This window comes from Lepus europaeus, chromosome 21 (genome assembly GCF_033115175.1).
Source record: "Lepus europaeus isolate LE1 chromosome 21, mLepTim1.pri, whole genome shotgun sequence".
Taxonomy (NCBI): Eukaryota; Metazoa; Chordata; class Mammalia; order Lagomorpha; family Leporidae; genus Lepus; species Lepus europaeus.
This window is the reverse complement of record NC_084847.1, coordinates 24,682,406-24,697,348: the sequence shown is the minus strand read 5'-3', so window position 1 is coordinate 24,697,348 and position 14,943 is coordinate 24,682,406. Positions and strand designations below refer to the sequence as shown.

General features: G+C 55.4%; 1 protein-coding gene across 1 annotated transcript; it reads left to right on the top strand.

Moving 5' to 3' along the window:
* The first annotated feature begins 11,259 nt into the window (after window positions 1-11,259).
* NUPR1 (nuclear protein 1, transcriptional regulator) lies at window positions 11,260-12,469 on the top strand. The gene is made up of 3 exons (XM_062180251.1): window positions 11,260-11,516; window positions 11,793-11,936; window positions 12,199-12,469. The coding sequence occupies exons 1-2, from the start codon at window positions 11,405-11,407 to the stop codon at window positions 11,921-11,923; spliced, it is 243 nt and encodes an 80-aa protein (XP_062036235.1). The 5' UTR covers window positions 11,260-11,404; the 3' UTR covers window positions 11,924-11,936; window positions 12,199-12,469.
* Window positions 12,470-14,943: the final 2,474 nt, after the last annotated feature.

Genomic DNA, 14,943 nt, shown 5'->3' with positions numbered 1-14,943 from the left:
TAAAAAGCAAGGGTTAATTAGAAACATGCAGATATCTAGAGCCAGAAATCATACGTTCAGGGAGTCTTCCCAAAATATTAAGGATATGCACATGCAAACATTTAGTTTATCGGAAGATCATCATAGTATTTTGCAAACTTTATTTATTTATCTTAATTGAAAAGCAGAGAGATACAGAGATATCTCCCATCTGCTGGTTCACCCGACAAATGCCAGCAGCAGCCACGGCTAGGTCAGGCTGAAATCACGAGCCCAGAATTCAATCCAAGTATCTCAAGTGGGTGTCACAGACCTTCCTGCTTGAGTTGTCATCTGCTCCTAGCAGGAAGCTGGATCCCATATGAGCATCCCATACAGGCGCTAAATCGTGTCCTGGCTGCTCCACTTCCCACCCAGCTCTCTGCTGTGGGCTAGGAAAGCAGCAGAGGATGGCCCCAGTCCTTGGGCCCCTGCACCCGTGTGGGAGACCCGGAAGAAGCTCCTGGCTCCTGGTTCTGGTCTGGCCCAGATGGCCATTGCGGCCACTTGGAGAGTGAACCAGTGGATGGAAGACCAGCCTCTCTCTAACTCTACCTCTCAAATAAGTAAATTAAAAAAATAATAATAATAAAGACCACGTGCATTGTTTATTGTGTGCATTTTCAGTTCACTTATGTGGTATCCTAACTCTCGCGTTCCTTCTTTCTTCTTCCACTCAGCACTCTGTTCAGACCTGTCCTTACTTAATTCGCGGTTTCGTTATTTGCTCTTAGGCATATCTGCATTGCCTGCTGGGTACCACGGAGCTGCTGTGAACTGCCTCACGCCTGCCCCCTAGTGGCCTCTGTGAATATTTCCCTGGGATGTGGATCCACCCAATGCGACTGAGCAAGGCTGGTACCTCCTCTCATCTATTTTGGCCAGAGTGATCTTTTAAGAATGGACATGGGGGGGGGGGGGCTTGTGGAACAATAATTGGGATGCCCACATTCCATATTAGAGTGCCTGTGTCCAGTCCTCGCTCCTCTGCTTCCTATCCAGCTTCCTGCTAACGCACAGGGGATGGCTCAAGTACCTGGTCCCTGCCAACCATGTGGGAGGCCCAGATAGAGTTCCAGGCTCCTGGCTTCAGCCTGGCCCAGCCTTGGCTGTTGCGGGCATTTGGGAAGTGAACCATTCATGGAATGAGAGCTCTGTGTCTCTTTGTCTCCGCCTTTCAAATAAAAATGGAACATAAAAATTTTTAAACAGAGAATGCATGCTTTCCAATAACTGTTTGAAGTCCTGTTGCATGCATTTATCATGTAATGGTTTTTGTCCCTAGAGGTGCACACAGGAGGACACGTCATGGCCAGAAGGTGGCAGAGTACACGTGGAATTCAAGGAAGGAAAGGGACGAAATGCATGAGCTCTTATGAAGGTCGTTTGCTGCCCAGTCGGGGCGCATTGTCCAGTCACACCGCACCCCATAAACAAGTATGACTGCTATGTGTGAATTAAAAGTCTAAACTATACGGCCCAGCGTTGTAGTGCAGTGGGTGAAGCCACTGCCGGCAATGCTAGTAGCGCATATGGTCGATGGTTTGAGTCCTGGCTGCTCCACTTCCGATCCAGCTTCCTGCTAATGGCCTGGGAAAGCAGTAAGGATAGCTAAAGTCCTTGGGCCCCTACACCCACCTGGGAGACCCGGATGTAGCCCCTGGCTCCTGGCTTCAGATCAGCCCAGCACTGGCTGCTACAGCCATTTGGGAAGTGAACCAGTGGATAGAAGATCTCTCTCTGTCTCTCCCTTTCTCTCTGTGACTTTGACTTTCAAATAAATAGATACATCTTTTTTAAAAAGTCAAATTATATATATATATATATATATATATTATTTGACAGGTGGAGTTATAGACTGAGAGAGAGAGAGACAGAGAGAAAATTCTTCCTTCCATTGGTTCACTCCCCAAATGGTCGCTATGGCTGGCGCTGCGCCAATCTGAAGCCAGGAGCCAAGTGCTTCTTCCTGGTCTCCCATGCGGGTGCAGCGACCCAAGCACCTGGGCCATCCTCCGCTGCCCTCCCGGGCCATGGCAGAGAGCTAGACTGGAAGAGGAGCAACCAGGACTAGAACCCGGTGCCCAAATTTTATATATATATATATATAATATATATATAATATATATACATTTATATATATATATAGGACAAGCAGAGTGGACAGTGAGAGAGAGAGAGAGAAAGGTCTTCCTTTGCCGTTGGTTCACCCCCCAATGTCTGCTGCGGCTGGCGCACTGCGTTGATCCGAAGGCAGGAGCCAGGTGCTTCTCCTGGTCTCCCATGTGGGTGCAGGGGCCAAGGACCTGGGCCATCTTCTACTGCCCTCCTGGGCCACAGCAGAGCGCTGGACTGGAAGAGGAGCAACAGGGACAGAATCTGGCGCCCCAACTGGGACTAGAACCTGGTGTGCTGGCGCTGCAGGCAGAGGATTAGCCTATTGAGCTGCGGTGCTGGCCTCAAATTATATATTTTTAAAAATATTATTTGAAAGGCAGAGTTGCAGAGAGGCAGAGGCAGAGAGAGAAAGAGAAAGAGAGAGAGAGAGCGAGAGAGAGAGAGAGAGAGAGAGAGAGAGAGAGAGAGGTGTCTTCCATCTGCTGGTTCATTCCCAAATGGGCCACAACAGCAAGGACTGAGCCAATCTGAAGCCAGGGGCCAGGAACTTTTTCCACGTCTCCCACATGGATGCAGGGGCCCAAGCACTTGGGCCATCTTCCACTGCTTTCCCAGGACATTAGCAGGGAGCTGGATTGGAAGTGCAGTAGCCAGGATTCAAACCGGCAGCCATATGGGATGCCAGCACCACAGAAAGCAACTTTATCTGCTATGCCACAGCGTCAGCCCCCAAATTTATATTTTTAAGATTGACTTTTCGGGGCTGACGCCATAGCACAATAGGTTAATCTTCCACCTTCAGTGCTGGCATCCCATATGGTTGCCAGTTCTAGTCCTAGCTGCTCCACTTCCGATCCAGCTCTCTGCTGTGGCCTGGGAAGGCAGTGGAGGATGGCCCAAGTGCTTGGGCCCCTGCAACTGCATGGGAGACCAGGAGAAGCGCCTGGCTCCTGGCTTCAGATCAGCGCAGCTCCAGCCATTGCAGCCATTTGGGGAGTGAACCAGCGGAAGGAAGACCTTTCTCTCTGTCTCTCCCTCTCACTGTCTGTAATTCTACCTCTCAAATAAATAGAGAAAGGGGGAGACAGAGAGAAAGATCTTCCATCTGCTGGTTCAATCCCCAAATGGCCAGAGTTGAGCTGACCTGAAGTTAGGAGCCAGGAGCCAAGAGCTTCTTCTGGGTCTCCCATGTGGGTGCAGGGGCCCAAGGACTTGGGCCATCTTCCACTGCTTTCCCAGGCCACAGCAGAGAGCTGGATCGGAAAAGGAGCAGCTGGGACACCAACCTGTGTCCATACCAGATGCTGGTGCCACAGGCAGAGGCTTAACCCACTGCTCCACAGCACTGGCCCAATAAATAAATTTTTTTACAAGCAGAATGATGTGTCCCCCTTTAATGATTAATGATTAAGTTCCCTATGGACAAGAACCTCTACCTCCTGCACCAGGGTAGTGGACACCTCTTACCGCCCCCTCTCCCCAAAATATCCCCTTCAAAATCCCTTCCAGATTCAAGAGCTTTGTGGCATGACCCTGTTGCTATAAAAATTTTAATTTCTGTGGAAGTCTTTGCTATAAAGTAACTACCTATCTAAAGAGGCATTTCAAGCAAGATGATTTGTAAAATCTGTCCACATCTGAGTAAGCACAAGTCATGTGTGTTTCCTTTTTCTTTCCCTCTGCAAGATGACTCATATGTGTGCTGATTCATGGCCTACTTGTCAGCAGATGTAGAGACACAGAGAGTATTTTTTTTAAAGATTTATTTATTTATTTGAAAGGCGGAGTTACAGAGAGAGAGGAGAGAAAGAGACACAAAAAGAGAAAGGGAGAGATCTTCCACCCTCTGGCTCACTGCCCAAATGTCCACAACAGTCAGGCCTGGGCCAGGCCAAAGCCAGGAGCCAGAAGCTTCTTCCAGGTCTTCCACGCAAGTGCAAGGGTCCAAGGACTCGGGCCATCTTCTGCTGCTTTCCCAGGCCATAGCAGAGAGCTGGGTTGGAAGTGGAGCAGCCGGGACTTGAACTGGCGCTGCCTGTGGTGGTTTTACCTGCTACACCACAGCGCCGGCCCATAGATAGTATTTTTAAGATAGCCCTGAAGCTTCTGGTCTTTGCAGCCAGTGACTGCCACATCCCCCAGCTTAGCCTGGTTTCCTGGTCTGGATCATTGAACTCCTGGCACCGGGTGGGTCCTGTGGTCTGCCCCACGGACCAATCTTTCTCCAGGGCCCCCGGCCCCACAGTTTAAACAGGCTAATAGATGGGCCCCAGAACCTTCTGGAATGTCACAAAGAATAATCCTAACGCAGAAAGAACCTTCCTGGTGGCTGAGGACCCACACCCAGCCCTTGACTTTTCCTGCTGACTCACCTTTGGTCCATGCCCTAGGGATGGGAAGTCCTTTCTCTCCTGGCCACCTGCGCTGAGCCTGTCCCTCTCCGCAGAGTCTGGCTTCCTTCCCGCCCTTCCAGATCCAGGCCAGGGGGACCTTTACCTTGGCTCTGTCAAGGGCAATCCCAGTGTCTCTGTGGTTCCCTAGGGGCCCGCAGAGCAGAGCATGTGGGAGCTGAGCTTTGCGACGCTTCGCGTGTGCTACGAATCAGTGATTGAGCTCTGACTGCGCGCCAGGCGGTTGAGAACATAAGGATAAGACAGGCCAGACGGGGGCCTGCAGGGTGGTGCAGGGGACTAAGCTGCACTTGGGACACTGGCATCCCACATGGGACAGAGTGCCGGTGTGATTCCCGGCCACCCTGCCTCTGATCCAGCTCCCTCCCTGCTAACGTGCCAGGCAGGCAGCAGGGGGTGGCCCAAGTACCTCGGTCCCTGACACTCATGGGGGGGACCCAGTGCCAGGCAGGCAGCAGGGGGTGGCCCAAGCACCTTGGTCCCTGACACTCATGGAGGGGGACCCAGTGCCAGGCAGGCAGCAGGGGGTGGCCCAAGCACCTCGGTCCCTGACACTCATGGGGGGGGGGACCCAGTGCCAGGCAGGCAGCAGGGGGTGGCCCAAGCACCTCGGTCCCTGACACTCATGGGGGGGGGGGGGAACCCAGTGCCAGGCAGGCAGCAGGGGGTGGCCCAAGAACCTCGGTCCCTGACACTCAGGGTGGGGGACCCAGTGCCAGGCAGGCAGCAGGGGGTGGCCCAAGCACCTCGGTCCCTGACACTCATGGCGGGGGACCCAGTGCCAGGCAGGCAGCAGGGGGTGGCCCAAGCACCTCGGTCCCTGACACTCAGGGTGGGGGGCCCAGTGCCAGGCAGGCAGCAGGGGGTGGCCCAAGCACCTCGGTCCCTGACACTCAGGGTTGGGGGGGCGCCCAGTGAAGGTCCTGGCTCCTGACTTCAGCTGGCCCAGCCCTGATTGTTGCGGCTGTTAGGGGAGTGGCCCAGCAGGTACAAGATGTCTCTCTCTCTCTCTCTCTCTCTTTCTCTCTCTCTCTCTCTCATTTTCTCTTTCTTCCCTCCCTCCCCCTCTCTCTCCCTCTCTCTCTCTCTCTCTCTCACTCTTGCTCTCACTCTCACTCTCACTTCTCTGTCTTCCCTCCCTCTCTCTGTCTCTCCCTCCCTCTCTCTCTCTCTGACATTCTGCCTTCCAAATAAATAAATATTTTTTAAAGGACAGGTAAAACTCCTGCCCTAATGAACAATATTGATAATGAAAATAGCAAACATTTATTGAGTAGTGTTGGCCTTTCAATCCTCACAACAATCCCACCAGGTAGGTACCACTGTTAATCCCCATCTTTTTTTTTTTTTTTTTCAAGATTTATTTTATTTATTTGAAAGACAGAGTTACAGAGAGAGAGACAGAGAGAGAGGTCTTCCATCTGCTGGTTCACTCCCCAAATGGCTTCAGTAGCCAGAGCTGAGCCGATCCAAAGCCAGGAGCCAGGAGCTTCTTCCTGGTCTCCCATTGGGTGCAGGGGCTCAAGCACTTGGGCCTTCTTCCATTGCTTTTCCAGGCCATAGCAGAGAGAGCTGGCTCAGAAGTGGAGGAGCCAGGATTTGAACTGACACCCATATGGGATGCCCGCCCTGCAGGCCGAGGCTTAGCCCATTATGCCACAGTGCCAGCCCTAATCCCCATCTTATAAAAGAGGGGAAAAAGGCACAGAGAAGTTAAATACCTTGTCTAAGGTCACACAGCTAGCAAAGCACAGGACCAAGCTTGGGTCCCCAGTGTCCCGCTCCAGCGCCTACTCTTGTAACCACGCACGGAACTAAACCAGCGGGTGACTTCTAGGGGACACAGATCATGGAAAAGCAGCAAATAAAAACAATGCTTCAAGAGACTTCCTGGTACTGGGAACCCAAGACTATGAAGCAGCGGGATAACACCAGGACGGTAGGATAAAGGCGTATGCTGCTCTGACTGGTATTGCGGGCAGGAAGGAGTGCGATGGGCTGGCTGCCAGCAGGTGCAGCTCACGGTGTCTCTCTGGGTTCCTCAGTTCGGGGCTTGGGCCAAACTAATAAATCGTTTGGGAAGGGAGCGAGGAAGCCGTGACAGGTGGCTCCGTCCGCAGCGTGGTGACAGCTGTGCCATTGTTTGGCCACCAGGGCTGGCTCACAGAGAGTCTTGCCCGTGGGGTCAGGCAGATTGTGGGAGGCATTCTCCCCGACTCCCAGGTGCTGGGACCTTGAGCACGTCCCTCCCCGAGCCTCGCTCTTCCTCCAGCCCAGAATGGTGGGGGAAGCCACGCCGTCTGCCCGGCTCTGGGCTGAGCCGCTGCACGCGTGGGCGCTCTCTCTGCCCCTGTACACGTGAGCAGACAGAAACCAGAGAGTGTGCCTCCTCCAGCCGCTCACAGGACTCCTGGGGCTGGGGGAGGGGCCAGGCAGGGAAGCACCTGTTTCTCAGTGGGGCCAGCAGGAGACAAATGACCCCCGGATCTTGTTCTCAGGAACGCCAGAGGACCCCTCCCTCGACTTAGCAAGTTCATTTGAGTGAGATCAGGGCAAGGAAACTCAGAGCTGAGGGAGGGAGGCTGGGAGGCCATGGAGACCAGGGCCTGCTGCTATCCAGCACCTGCGCCCAAGGCACAGAGCACGGGCTCGGTGTCATGTACACTTTGCGTTTTCCTGTGCACACTCCTATGCATGGATTTCTAATTGTTTTGGCACCAAAATAAACATATGCATATATATTTATTTTTTATTCATTTGAAAGGCAGAGAGACAGAGACAGAAAGATAGGTGGAGATCTTTCATCCACTGGTTCACTCCCCAGAGCCGGCAGTTGCCAGGGCTGGACCAGGCCCAAGTCAGGAGGCCTGGACATGACCCAGGTCTCCCATGTGGGTGGCAGGGACCCAAGTACTTGGGGCATCGCCTGCTGTGGTCCAGGGGGCAGTAGCAGAGAGCTGGGTCAGGAGCGGAGCTGGGACCAAACCCAAGTTCTCACTGCGGCTGCAGGTGTCCCGAGCTGTGTCAGCCACTGCACCGAACGCCTCCCCCACTGCGCTCTTGATTTCATTCCCAGGGAGGTTTGGAATTCCGGTTGTTCATGCCTACGATAAAGCTGCGTTTATAAACCGGGTGCAGTAAGAGATGAACAGCAATAGCTAACAATAAAACAGGACAACCCGTGCACAATTCACCATAATGAAAGTTACGTGAATGCTCGCTCTCTCGCTCTCTCTCCCACATCTTACTGTTCTGTATCCTCCCTTTTGGTGGCAATGTGAGACGATACAGGGTCCACCTGATGAGACCGAGTGAGATGCAGGCCAGAGGCATGGTGACACAGCTGCCACGTAACAGGCCCTTCAACAGTGGCTCTCAGGACAGAGGATCTGACAACGGAGACGGCCGCTAAGTGACTGGCAGGCGGTGACTCCCTGGACTGACGGCGGCTCACTTCTCAGTGGAGACAGCGGCCAGCGTGAGACTTCACCCCGCTGCTCAGAGGGGCATGCACGCTGAAGTGCATGCATTGCTCATCTCCGGAATCTTCCATCTAATACTTTAGGACCCCAGGTGGCCATGGGCAACTGAAACCATGGACAGTGAACCCGTGGGTAAGTGGGGGCCACTGTACACTCAGGGATAAGACCCACCTTTTTCTGAGAACACTGCTTCCTGATTGTCTCCACAGTAAGGCTATCTTCCTCTTATCATCTGGCCATCTTATTTTATTAAAGATTTATTTATTTATTTGAAAGGCAGAGTAATAGGGAGAGAGGGGGAGAGACAGAGAGCAGGGGGGTGGGGTGGGTATTCAACCTTCTGCTTCACCCCCAGATGGCTGCAATGGCTGGGGCACGGCCAGGCTGAAGCCAGGAGCCAGGAGCCCCATCCGGGTCTCCCACATGGGTGGCAGGGGCTCAAGTACTTAGGCCACCATCTGCTGCCATCACAGGTACATTAGCAGGGAGACAGATAAGAAGTGGAGCGACCAGGACTCGAACTAGTGCTCCGCAGGGGAGAATGTGGCTTAACACACTGCTCCCCAGTGCCGGCCCCACCTGGCCTGTTACTGGCCAATCTCCGCTGGATGCAGGCGTCCTCCTGTCCTCACGTTATTTCTCAGGTGTCGAAGAACCCACGAGTCACCCAGCCTGCAAAGGGAAAGGAACATTTCCTTCTGCGTGAGTGGAGGGGAGAGCTCGGAGCTGAAGTGTGGCTTCTGGTTCCACAGGCTGGGGGTGGGGCAAGGGGCGTTCAGCCACGAAGACCCTGCCTGGGATGCTCGCATCCCATCCGGGAGTGTCTGGGTTCGAGTCCCCATTCTGCTTTCCAGCTTCCCGGGAATGTGCACCTTGGCAGCAGATGATGGCTCACGTGCCCGGGGCCTCTGCCACCCATGTGGGAGACCCAGATAGAGCTCCTGGCTCCTGGCTTCAGCCTGGCCCAGCCCCAACTGTGGCAGGCATTTGGGGAGCGAACCAGCATATAGAAGATCTCTCTCTTTCTCTCTGCCTGCCTTTCAAATAAATGTTTTTCAGTATGCTTTATTTATTTTTTAAAAGATGTATTTATTTATTGATTCAAGAGGCAGTGTGACAAATAGAGACAGACAGAGAGAGAGGTCTTCCATCTGCTGGTTTACTCCTCAATTGGCAGCAATGGCTAGAGCTGCACCGATCCAAAGCCAGGAGCCAGGAGCTTCTTCTGGGTCTCCCACGCGGGTGCAGGGGCCCAAGCACTTGAGCCATCTTCTGCTGCTTTCCCAGAGAGCTGGATCGGAAGAGGAGCAGCTGAGACTCGAACCGGCGCCCATATGGGATGCCAGCACTGCAGGCGGCAGCTTAACCTGCTACACCACAGCGCTGGTCCCCCCTCCAATACATTTTTTAAAAATACAATAAAAACAGCGGGTGAGTCTGCACTGTTGCCGGGCGTGGGGGTGGGGGTGGAGGAGTCTAACCAGGAAATGCCTCTGGAGGCAGCAGGCTCACGGCCAAGTGTGAGCAGGGAGCACCTGGTAGTTTCGGGAACAGGCTATGTGCTGCCTGTGCCAGCGTGACTCACGCGGCTCAGGCCGTTCAGGCGAGAGCGGAATATTCCGCGTCCACGTGCTTCCTGCTCCAAGTGCATGCAGAAGCCCGCGGAATGCCAAGGTCATCCTGAAGTTCACCCCCAACCCTGCGAAGACGGGTAGACCCGTGTTCACTTCATTGCCTCCTCCACCTCGCGGGTACCCATACTTTTGGAAACAGATTATTTGAAACAACGTATTTGAAGCATGTTATTAAAATCAAGTTCCTTCTTGTGTCTCCTTTGCCGCAGGGGAAGCTTTTAGAAACTGGGGAAGCTCACCCGAGTGCTCCCCCCTCAAGCAGGCGCTGGCATAGGAGCCTGGCCACGTGGTCTCTCCCCAGCCCCTCCCAGCAGGGGCATCCTCTGTCCTACAGAGAAGATGGTGGCACAGAGAGGTTTAGTGATCTGTCCAAGGTCGCCCAGCAGGTGGGGGATGGAGTTTGAACCCACACTCTCAACCACCCTGCTGCCTCCCTCCCAGGGGAGGCGGGTTACCTAGGGACCCCATTTCGGGATATTAAAGGGGGCCTTCCAAGGTGTCATAAAAAAGGGGAGATGGGTGGGCATCTGATTCAGCAGCTGAGACGCTGTGTGGGGGGCTGCTGCTAGGGTGCCACAGGTTAAGTTGTCTCTTTTGATGCCAGCATCCCATATCAGAGGCAAGTTCCTGTCCCCGCTGCTCCACTTCCCATCCAGCTCCCTGCTAATGTGCCTGGGAGGCAGCAGGAGATGGCCCAAGTGCTTGGGCCCCTGCACACAGGTGAAATTTTCTGGATAGATTTCCTGGTTCTTGGCTTTGGCCTGGACCAACCCTAGCCATTGGAGACTTGAACCAGTAAATGGAAGATTCTCTCTCTCTCTCTCTCTCTCCTTTCTCTCTCACACTCTGCCTCTCAAATAAACAGATTAAAAAAAAAAAAAAGACCTTGCGTGGGATGCCTGCATGCATATCAGAGGGCCTGGGTTCGAGTCCCAGTCCTGCTTCTGATCCCAGCTTCCTCCTAACATGCACCCTGGGAGGCGGCCGTGATGGCTCCTGTGCTGGGGCCAACGCCAGCCACGTGGGAGACCCGGATGGAGTTCCCAGCTTCTGGCTATGGCTGTTGTAGGTTATCTGAGGAGTGATCCAGCACAGGGGAGGTCTCTTGCTGTCTCTCTGCCTCCCAAAGATAGTCAAATCAACAGGCAAAATCAACAAGTCAGTCATTTAAATAAAGGGGAGGGCCTTGGGGTTGATGGGGGAGGAGGCCATGAGCCTGGCCTGTTGATCTCTCCTCTCCCTCCCTCTTCACTCCCTGTTCCGCCACCAGGTCCTGAATCCAAGCCAGAATCGGGGTGGGGTGGGGTCAGCTGGGTGGGTGCAACCCCAAGCCAGGAGGCGCAAACACACACACACACACACAAAAGCACACGGCAGAGGGCAGTGGAGGGGGCAGGCGGACAGGAAGAAGTGGCCCACGTGAGGTCCCTGGGCTGCTGGCCAAGACCCCCCCTCAATGTGTTTACATCCAGACCCCGCCTCCTGCCTCATCCCCAGCGAGGGGTTCGGGATCTCCTCCACGGAAAACACCAAAACCACCGGGCTGGGCGGGCTGGGAGGGGGAGGAGGCTGCGGGCTGGGCTCTGGGAAGGGGCCAGATTGCATCAGCCAGGCCAAGGGGCTGGAGCTCTGCTCTGTGCGGAGACACAGGCTTATAAGCAGGGTCCAGGAGCCGGGAGAGGAGAGGAGAGGCGAGTCGACACAAAGGAAGGAGACCGTGCGCGCGCCTGGGCCACACAGGATGGCCACCCTGCCGCCTGCAGCCAGCCCCTCCCAGCAGCCCCTGGGCCCCGAGAACAACGAGGGTAGCCTGGATGAGTATGATCTCTACAGCCTGGCCGACCCCTGTCCGGGTAAGACCTGGCTCTGCCGCCAGCCTGGTCCTTCCCCTGCTAACTCTCCCGGTCCCCCCAACACTTGAGACCCCCCCCTCACCCTTTCCTAGCCAACCTTGACCCTGAGCCCTGTCCACTGGGTGCTACCCTGGGACCCACACCCACAGTGGGGTGGGGGTGGGGCAAGAGGGTAGGACTGCCTGGGAGCTGCCCCCAGCCCCACCCCTGCCTCCCCTCCAAGGCCTCTCTCCTGGCCCCCCAGCTCTGCTGACTGCTTGCTCCCTGGTTTACCAGGAGGGGGAGGTCGGAAAGGTCGCAGCAAGAGAGAGGCTGCGGCCAACACCAACCGCCCCAGTCCTGGTGGGCACGAGAGGAAACTGGTGACCAAGTTCCAGAACTCGGAGAGAAAAAAGGCCCGGCGCTGAGGCACAGCTGGAGGTAGGCAGTTGGGGGCCCCAGGGAGCCCGCGGAGGCGCCTCGGTCCCAAAGGACAGGACTGAAAGTGTGTGAGCAGGTGGTCTCAACCTAGAGTGGAAAGACTACGCCTGGCTCTGAGCTTCCTAGGGGCCAATGCGAAAGGGGGAAAGCAGACCTTTTGTATGGGAGGCCAGGGAGGGTCAGATCCTTGCGGGGGGGGGGGGGGAGCAGAGCAAGAACTCAGCCTCCATGCCCCTTCGCCCCCTGTCCGGTCCTCCCCCAGATGAGGCCAGACCACGGACACCACACCCACCCATGGAGACGGAACTGCGGAAGAACCAGGACCTGGTGGGCAGGATCCAGGCTGCTCGCCCCCCCATCTCCCCCTGCCCGAGGACAGAGGGGCCACCCAGCAAGCACCCCCAGCCCCAGAAAGGGGGCAGCATGGGGATCCAGAGGCGGAGTGAGGAAGCCCCAGGAGAGGAACCCTAGCTGGAGGAAGTGGCGCTCCCTCCGGGGGTGGCAGGGACAATAAACACAGCCAGGCAGCTGTGGCCTGTGGTGTGCCTTCCTCCTGGCCTGCGGGCTGCCCGCATGTGTCTGCATTTGCATGAGCCAATAAGAGCGTAAGAGCGTGCCCACTGTGTGTGTGTGTGTGTTCAGCATGTGTATCTGGGGAGATGGTGTGCCTGCTTTGCCCTATGCTATGAATGTGTCTTTTGTTGCCTTTTTTAAAAAAAGATTCTATTTGATTTATTTGAAAGGCAGAGAGAGAGAATTTTTTAAAAGATTTATTTTATTTATTTGAAAGTCAGAGTTACATACACAGAGAGAGAGGAGAGGCAGAGAGAGAGAGAGAGACAGAGAGAGAGAGACAGAGAGAGAGAGTCAGAGAGGTCTTCCATTCGCTGGTTTACTCTCCTGTTGACTGCAATGGTCGGAGCTGTGTTGATCCGAGGCCAGAAGCCAGGAGCTTCTTCCAGGTCTCCCCCACGGGTGCAGGGGCCCAAGGACTTGGGCCATCTTCGACTGCTTTCCCAGGCCACAGCAGAGAGCTGGATCGGAAGTGGAGCAGCCAGGTCTTGAACTGGCACCCATATGGGATGCCAGCTCCTCAGGCCAGGGCGTTAACCTGCTGCACCACAGTGCCGGCCCCAAGAGAGAGAGAATTTTCTATTCCCTGGCTGGGCCAGGCTGAAACCAGGAGCCAGGAACTCAACCTGGCCTCCCAGGTGGGTGGCAGGGACCTTGGTGTTTGGTCCCTCACCCCCTGGCTCCCAGGATGCAGCTCAGCAGGGAGCCGGATCAGAAGCAGAGGAGCCGGGTGTGAACCAGGCTCCCTGCTATGGGATGCAGGTGTCCCAACAGCCTCTTAACCACCGCGCCAAACGCTCGCCCCGTCCGATCTGGTCAGTTGTGCTGTGTTGGTAGGAAGCCCCCTTGTGTTGGGAGTGATGACATCCAGATGCAAGAGGGAGAAAAATGGGGTTGAAAACACAGTGAGCTGTCACTGTGGCTCACTAGGCTAATCCTCTGCCTGCGGCACCGGCACCCCGGGTTCTAGTCCCAATTGGGGTGCCGGATTCTGTCCCGGTTGCCCCTCTTCCAGGCCAGCTCTCTGCTGTAGCCTGGGAGTGCAGTGGAGGATGGCCCAAGTGCTTGAACCCTGCACCCGCGTGGGAGACCAGGAGGAAGCACCTGGCTCCTGGCTTCGGATCAGCGCGGTGCGCCGACCGTAGCAGCCATTTGGGGGTGAACTAATGGAAGGAAGACCTTTCTCTCTCTCTCTCTATCACTGTCTAACTCTGCCTGTCAAAAAACAAACAAACAAACAAACAAAATACACTGCGGAGCTTGCCCCAAGCTACTCAGGGAGCCCCACTGTCTTTCTGCCTGTGGTAGGGCCCTATGCCCCAGGGGGCTACTGGGACCGGGTGGAGGGAGGTCAGCTGGAGCGGGGGAAGGTTCCTACCCAGCGTGATCAGCCTTGGGAGCAGAGTTCCAGAAGAATGTGGCTCAAATACGTGGTTGAGGTTAGGAGGAAGTGTGGGCTAAGGTGTCGGCTTGGCTGCTATAACAAAGACTCGAACAAAGCAGGATAGAAAGTTATTTCCCCTCACATAACAGCTCCAAGGGGAGGTACTCCCTGGCTAAAATGGCAGCCCCATTGTGTCAAGGAGTCCACTTTTCTGTTGCCCTTGAAACAGAGTTTCTACTCAGCTCCAAGACAGCTGCTCCAGTACCTGCCATCACAAACTGCATCCCAGGAGGGGGTGTGGGTGGAGACCAGAGGAGGCCACACCTAGTCATTTTAGGGCCATAAGCTAAAAGTAGAATGCTCAGAATTTAGTCAGAACGTTCCCCGCCCTTCCACGGCAGCCCTAATTGTTCTCAGGGACACCGGGCTATGAAGGAGGGCGGGGCCCACTGGAGCAGTAACAGACGCACAGCCTCTGGGAGCAGGTTGAGCCTTTGGGAACCTCTCTCCGTACCCACTCTGAGTCCTAACAGCAGAGGCACAGAATCCGTGAGGGGGGAGAATGCTAGAAGACATGGGGCCCTGTGGGTCAAGCCGGGGCTCGGGTGCCCGGCGTGGAGCAGAACGCCGGCCCCAGTCCCGCCCACTCGGCCCCTCCGACCCAGCTCCCTGCTCCTGCGCCTGAGGAGGCTCCAGGGCCTGGGCCGCTGCACCCACCTGGGACACTCATGGAGCTCCTGGCTCCTGGCTCCCAGCTGTCGCAGGCATGTGAGGAGTGGACCAGCACATGGAAAATGTGTGTGTGTGTGTGTGTGCGCGCGCCCCCGGCCGATCTGAATCCAGGACCAGGAACTTACTTGGGCCATCTTCCACTGCCTTCCCAAGCCATTAGCAGAGAGCTGGATTGGAAGTGGAGCAGCCAGGACTCGAACTGTCGCCCATATGGGATGCGGGCACTGCGGGCGGCGGCTCTACCCGCTATGCCACAGCGCCAGTCCCTAAGGCGGTTGCGACCTGACGCACTCTGAACAAGCATCTGCCCTTCTAGTC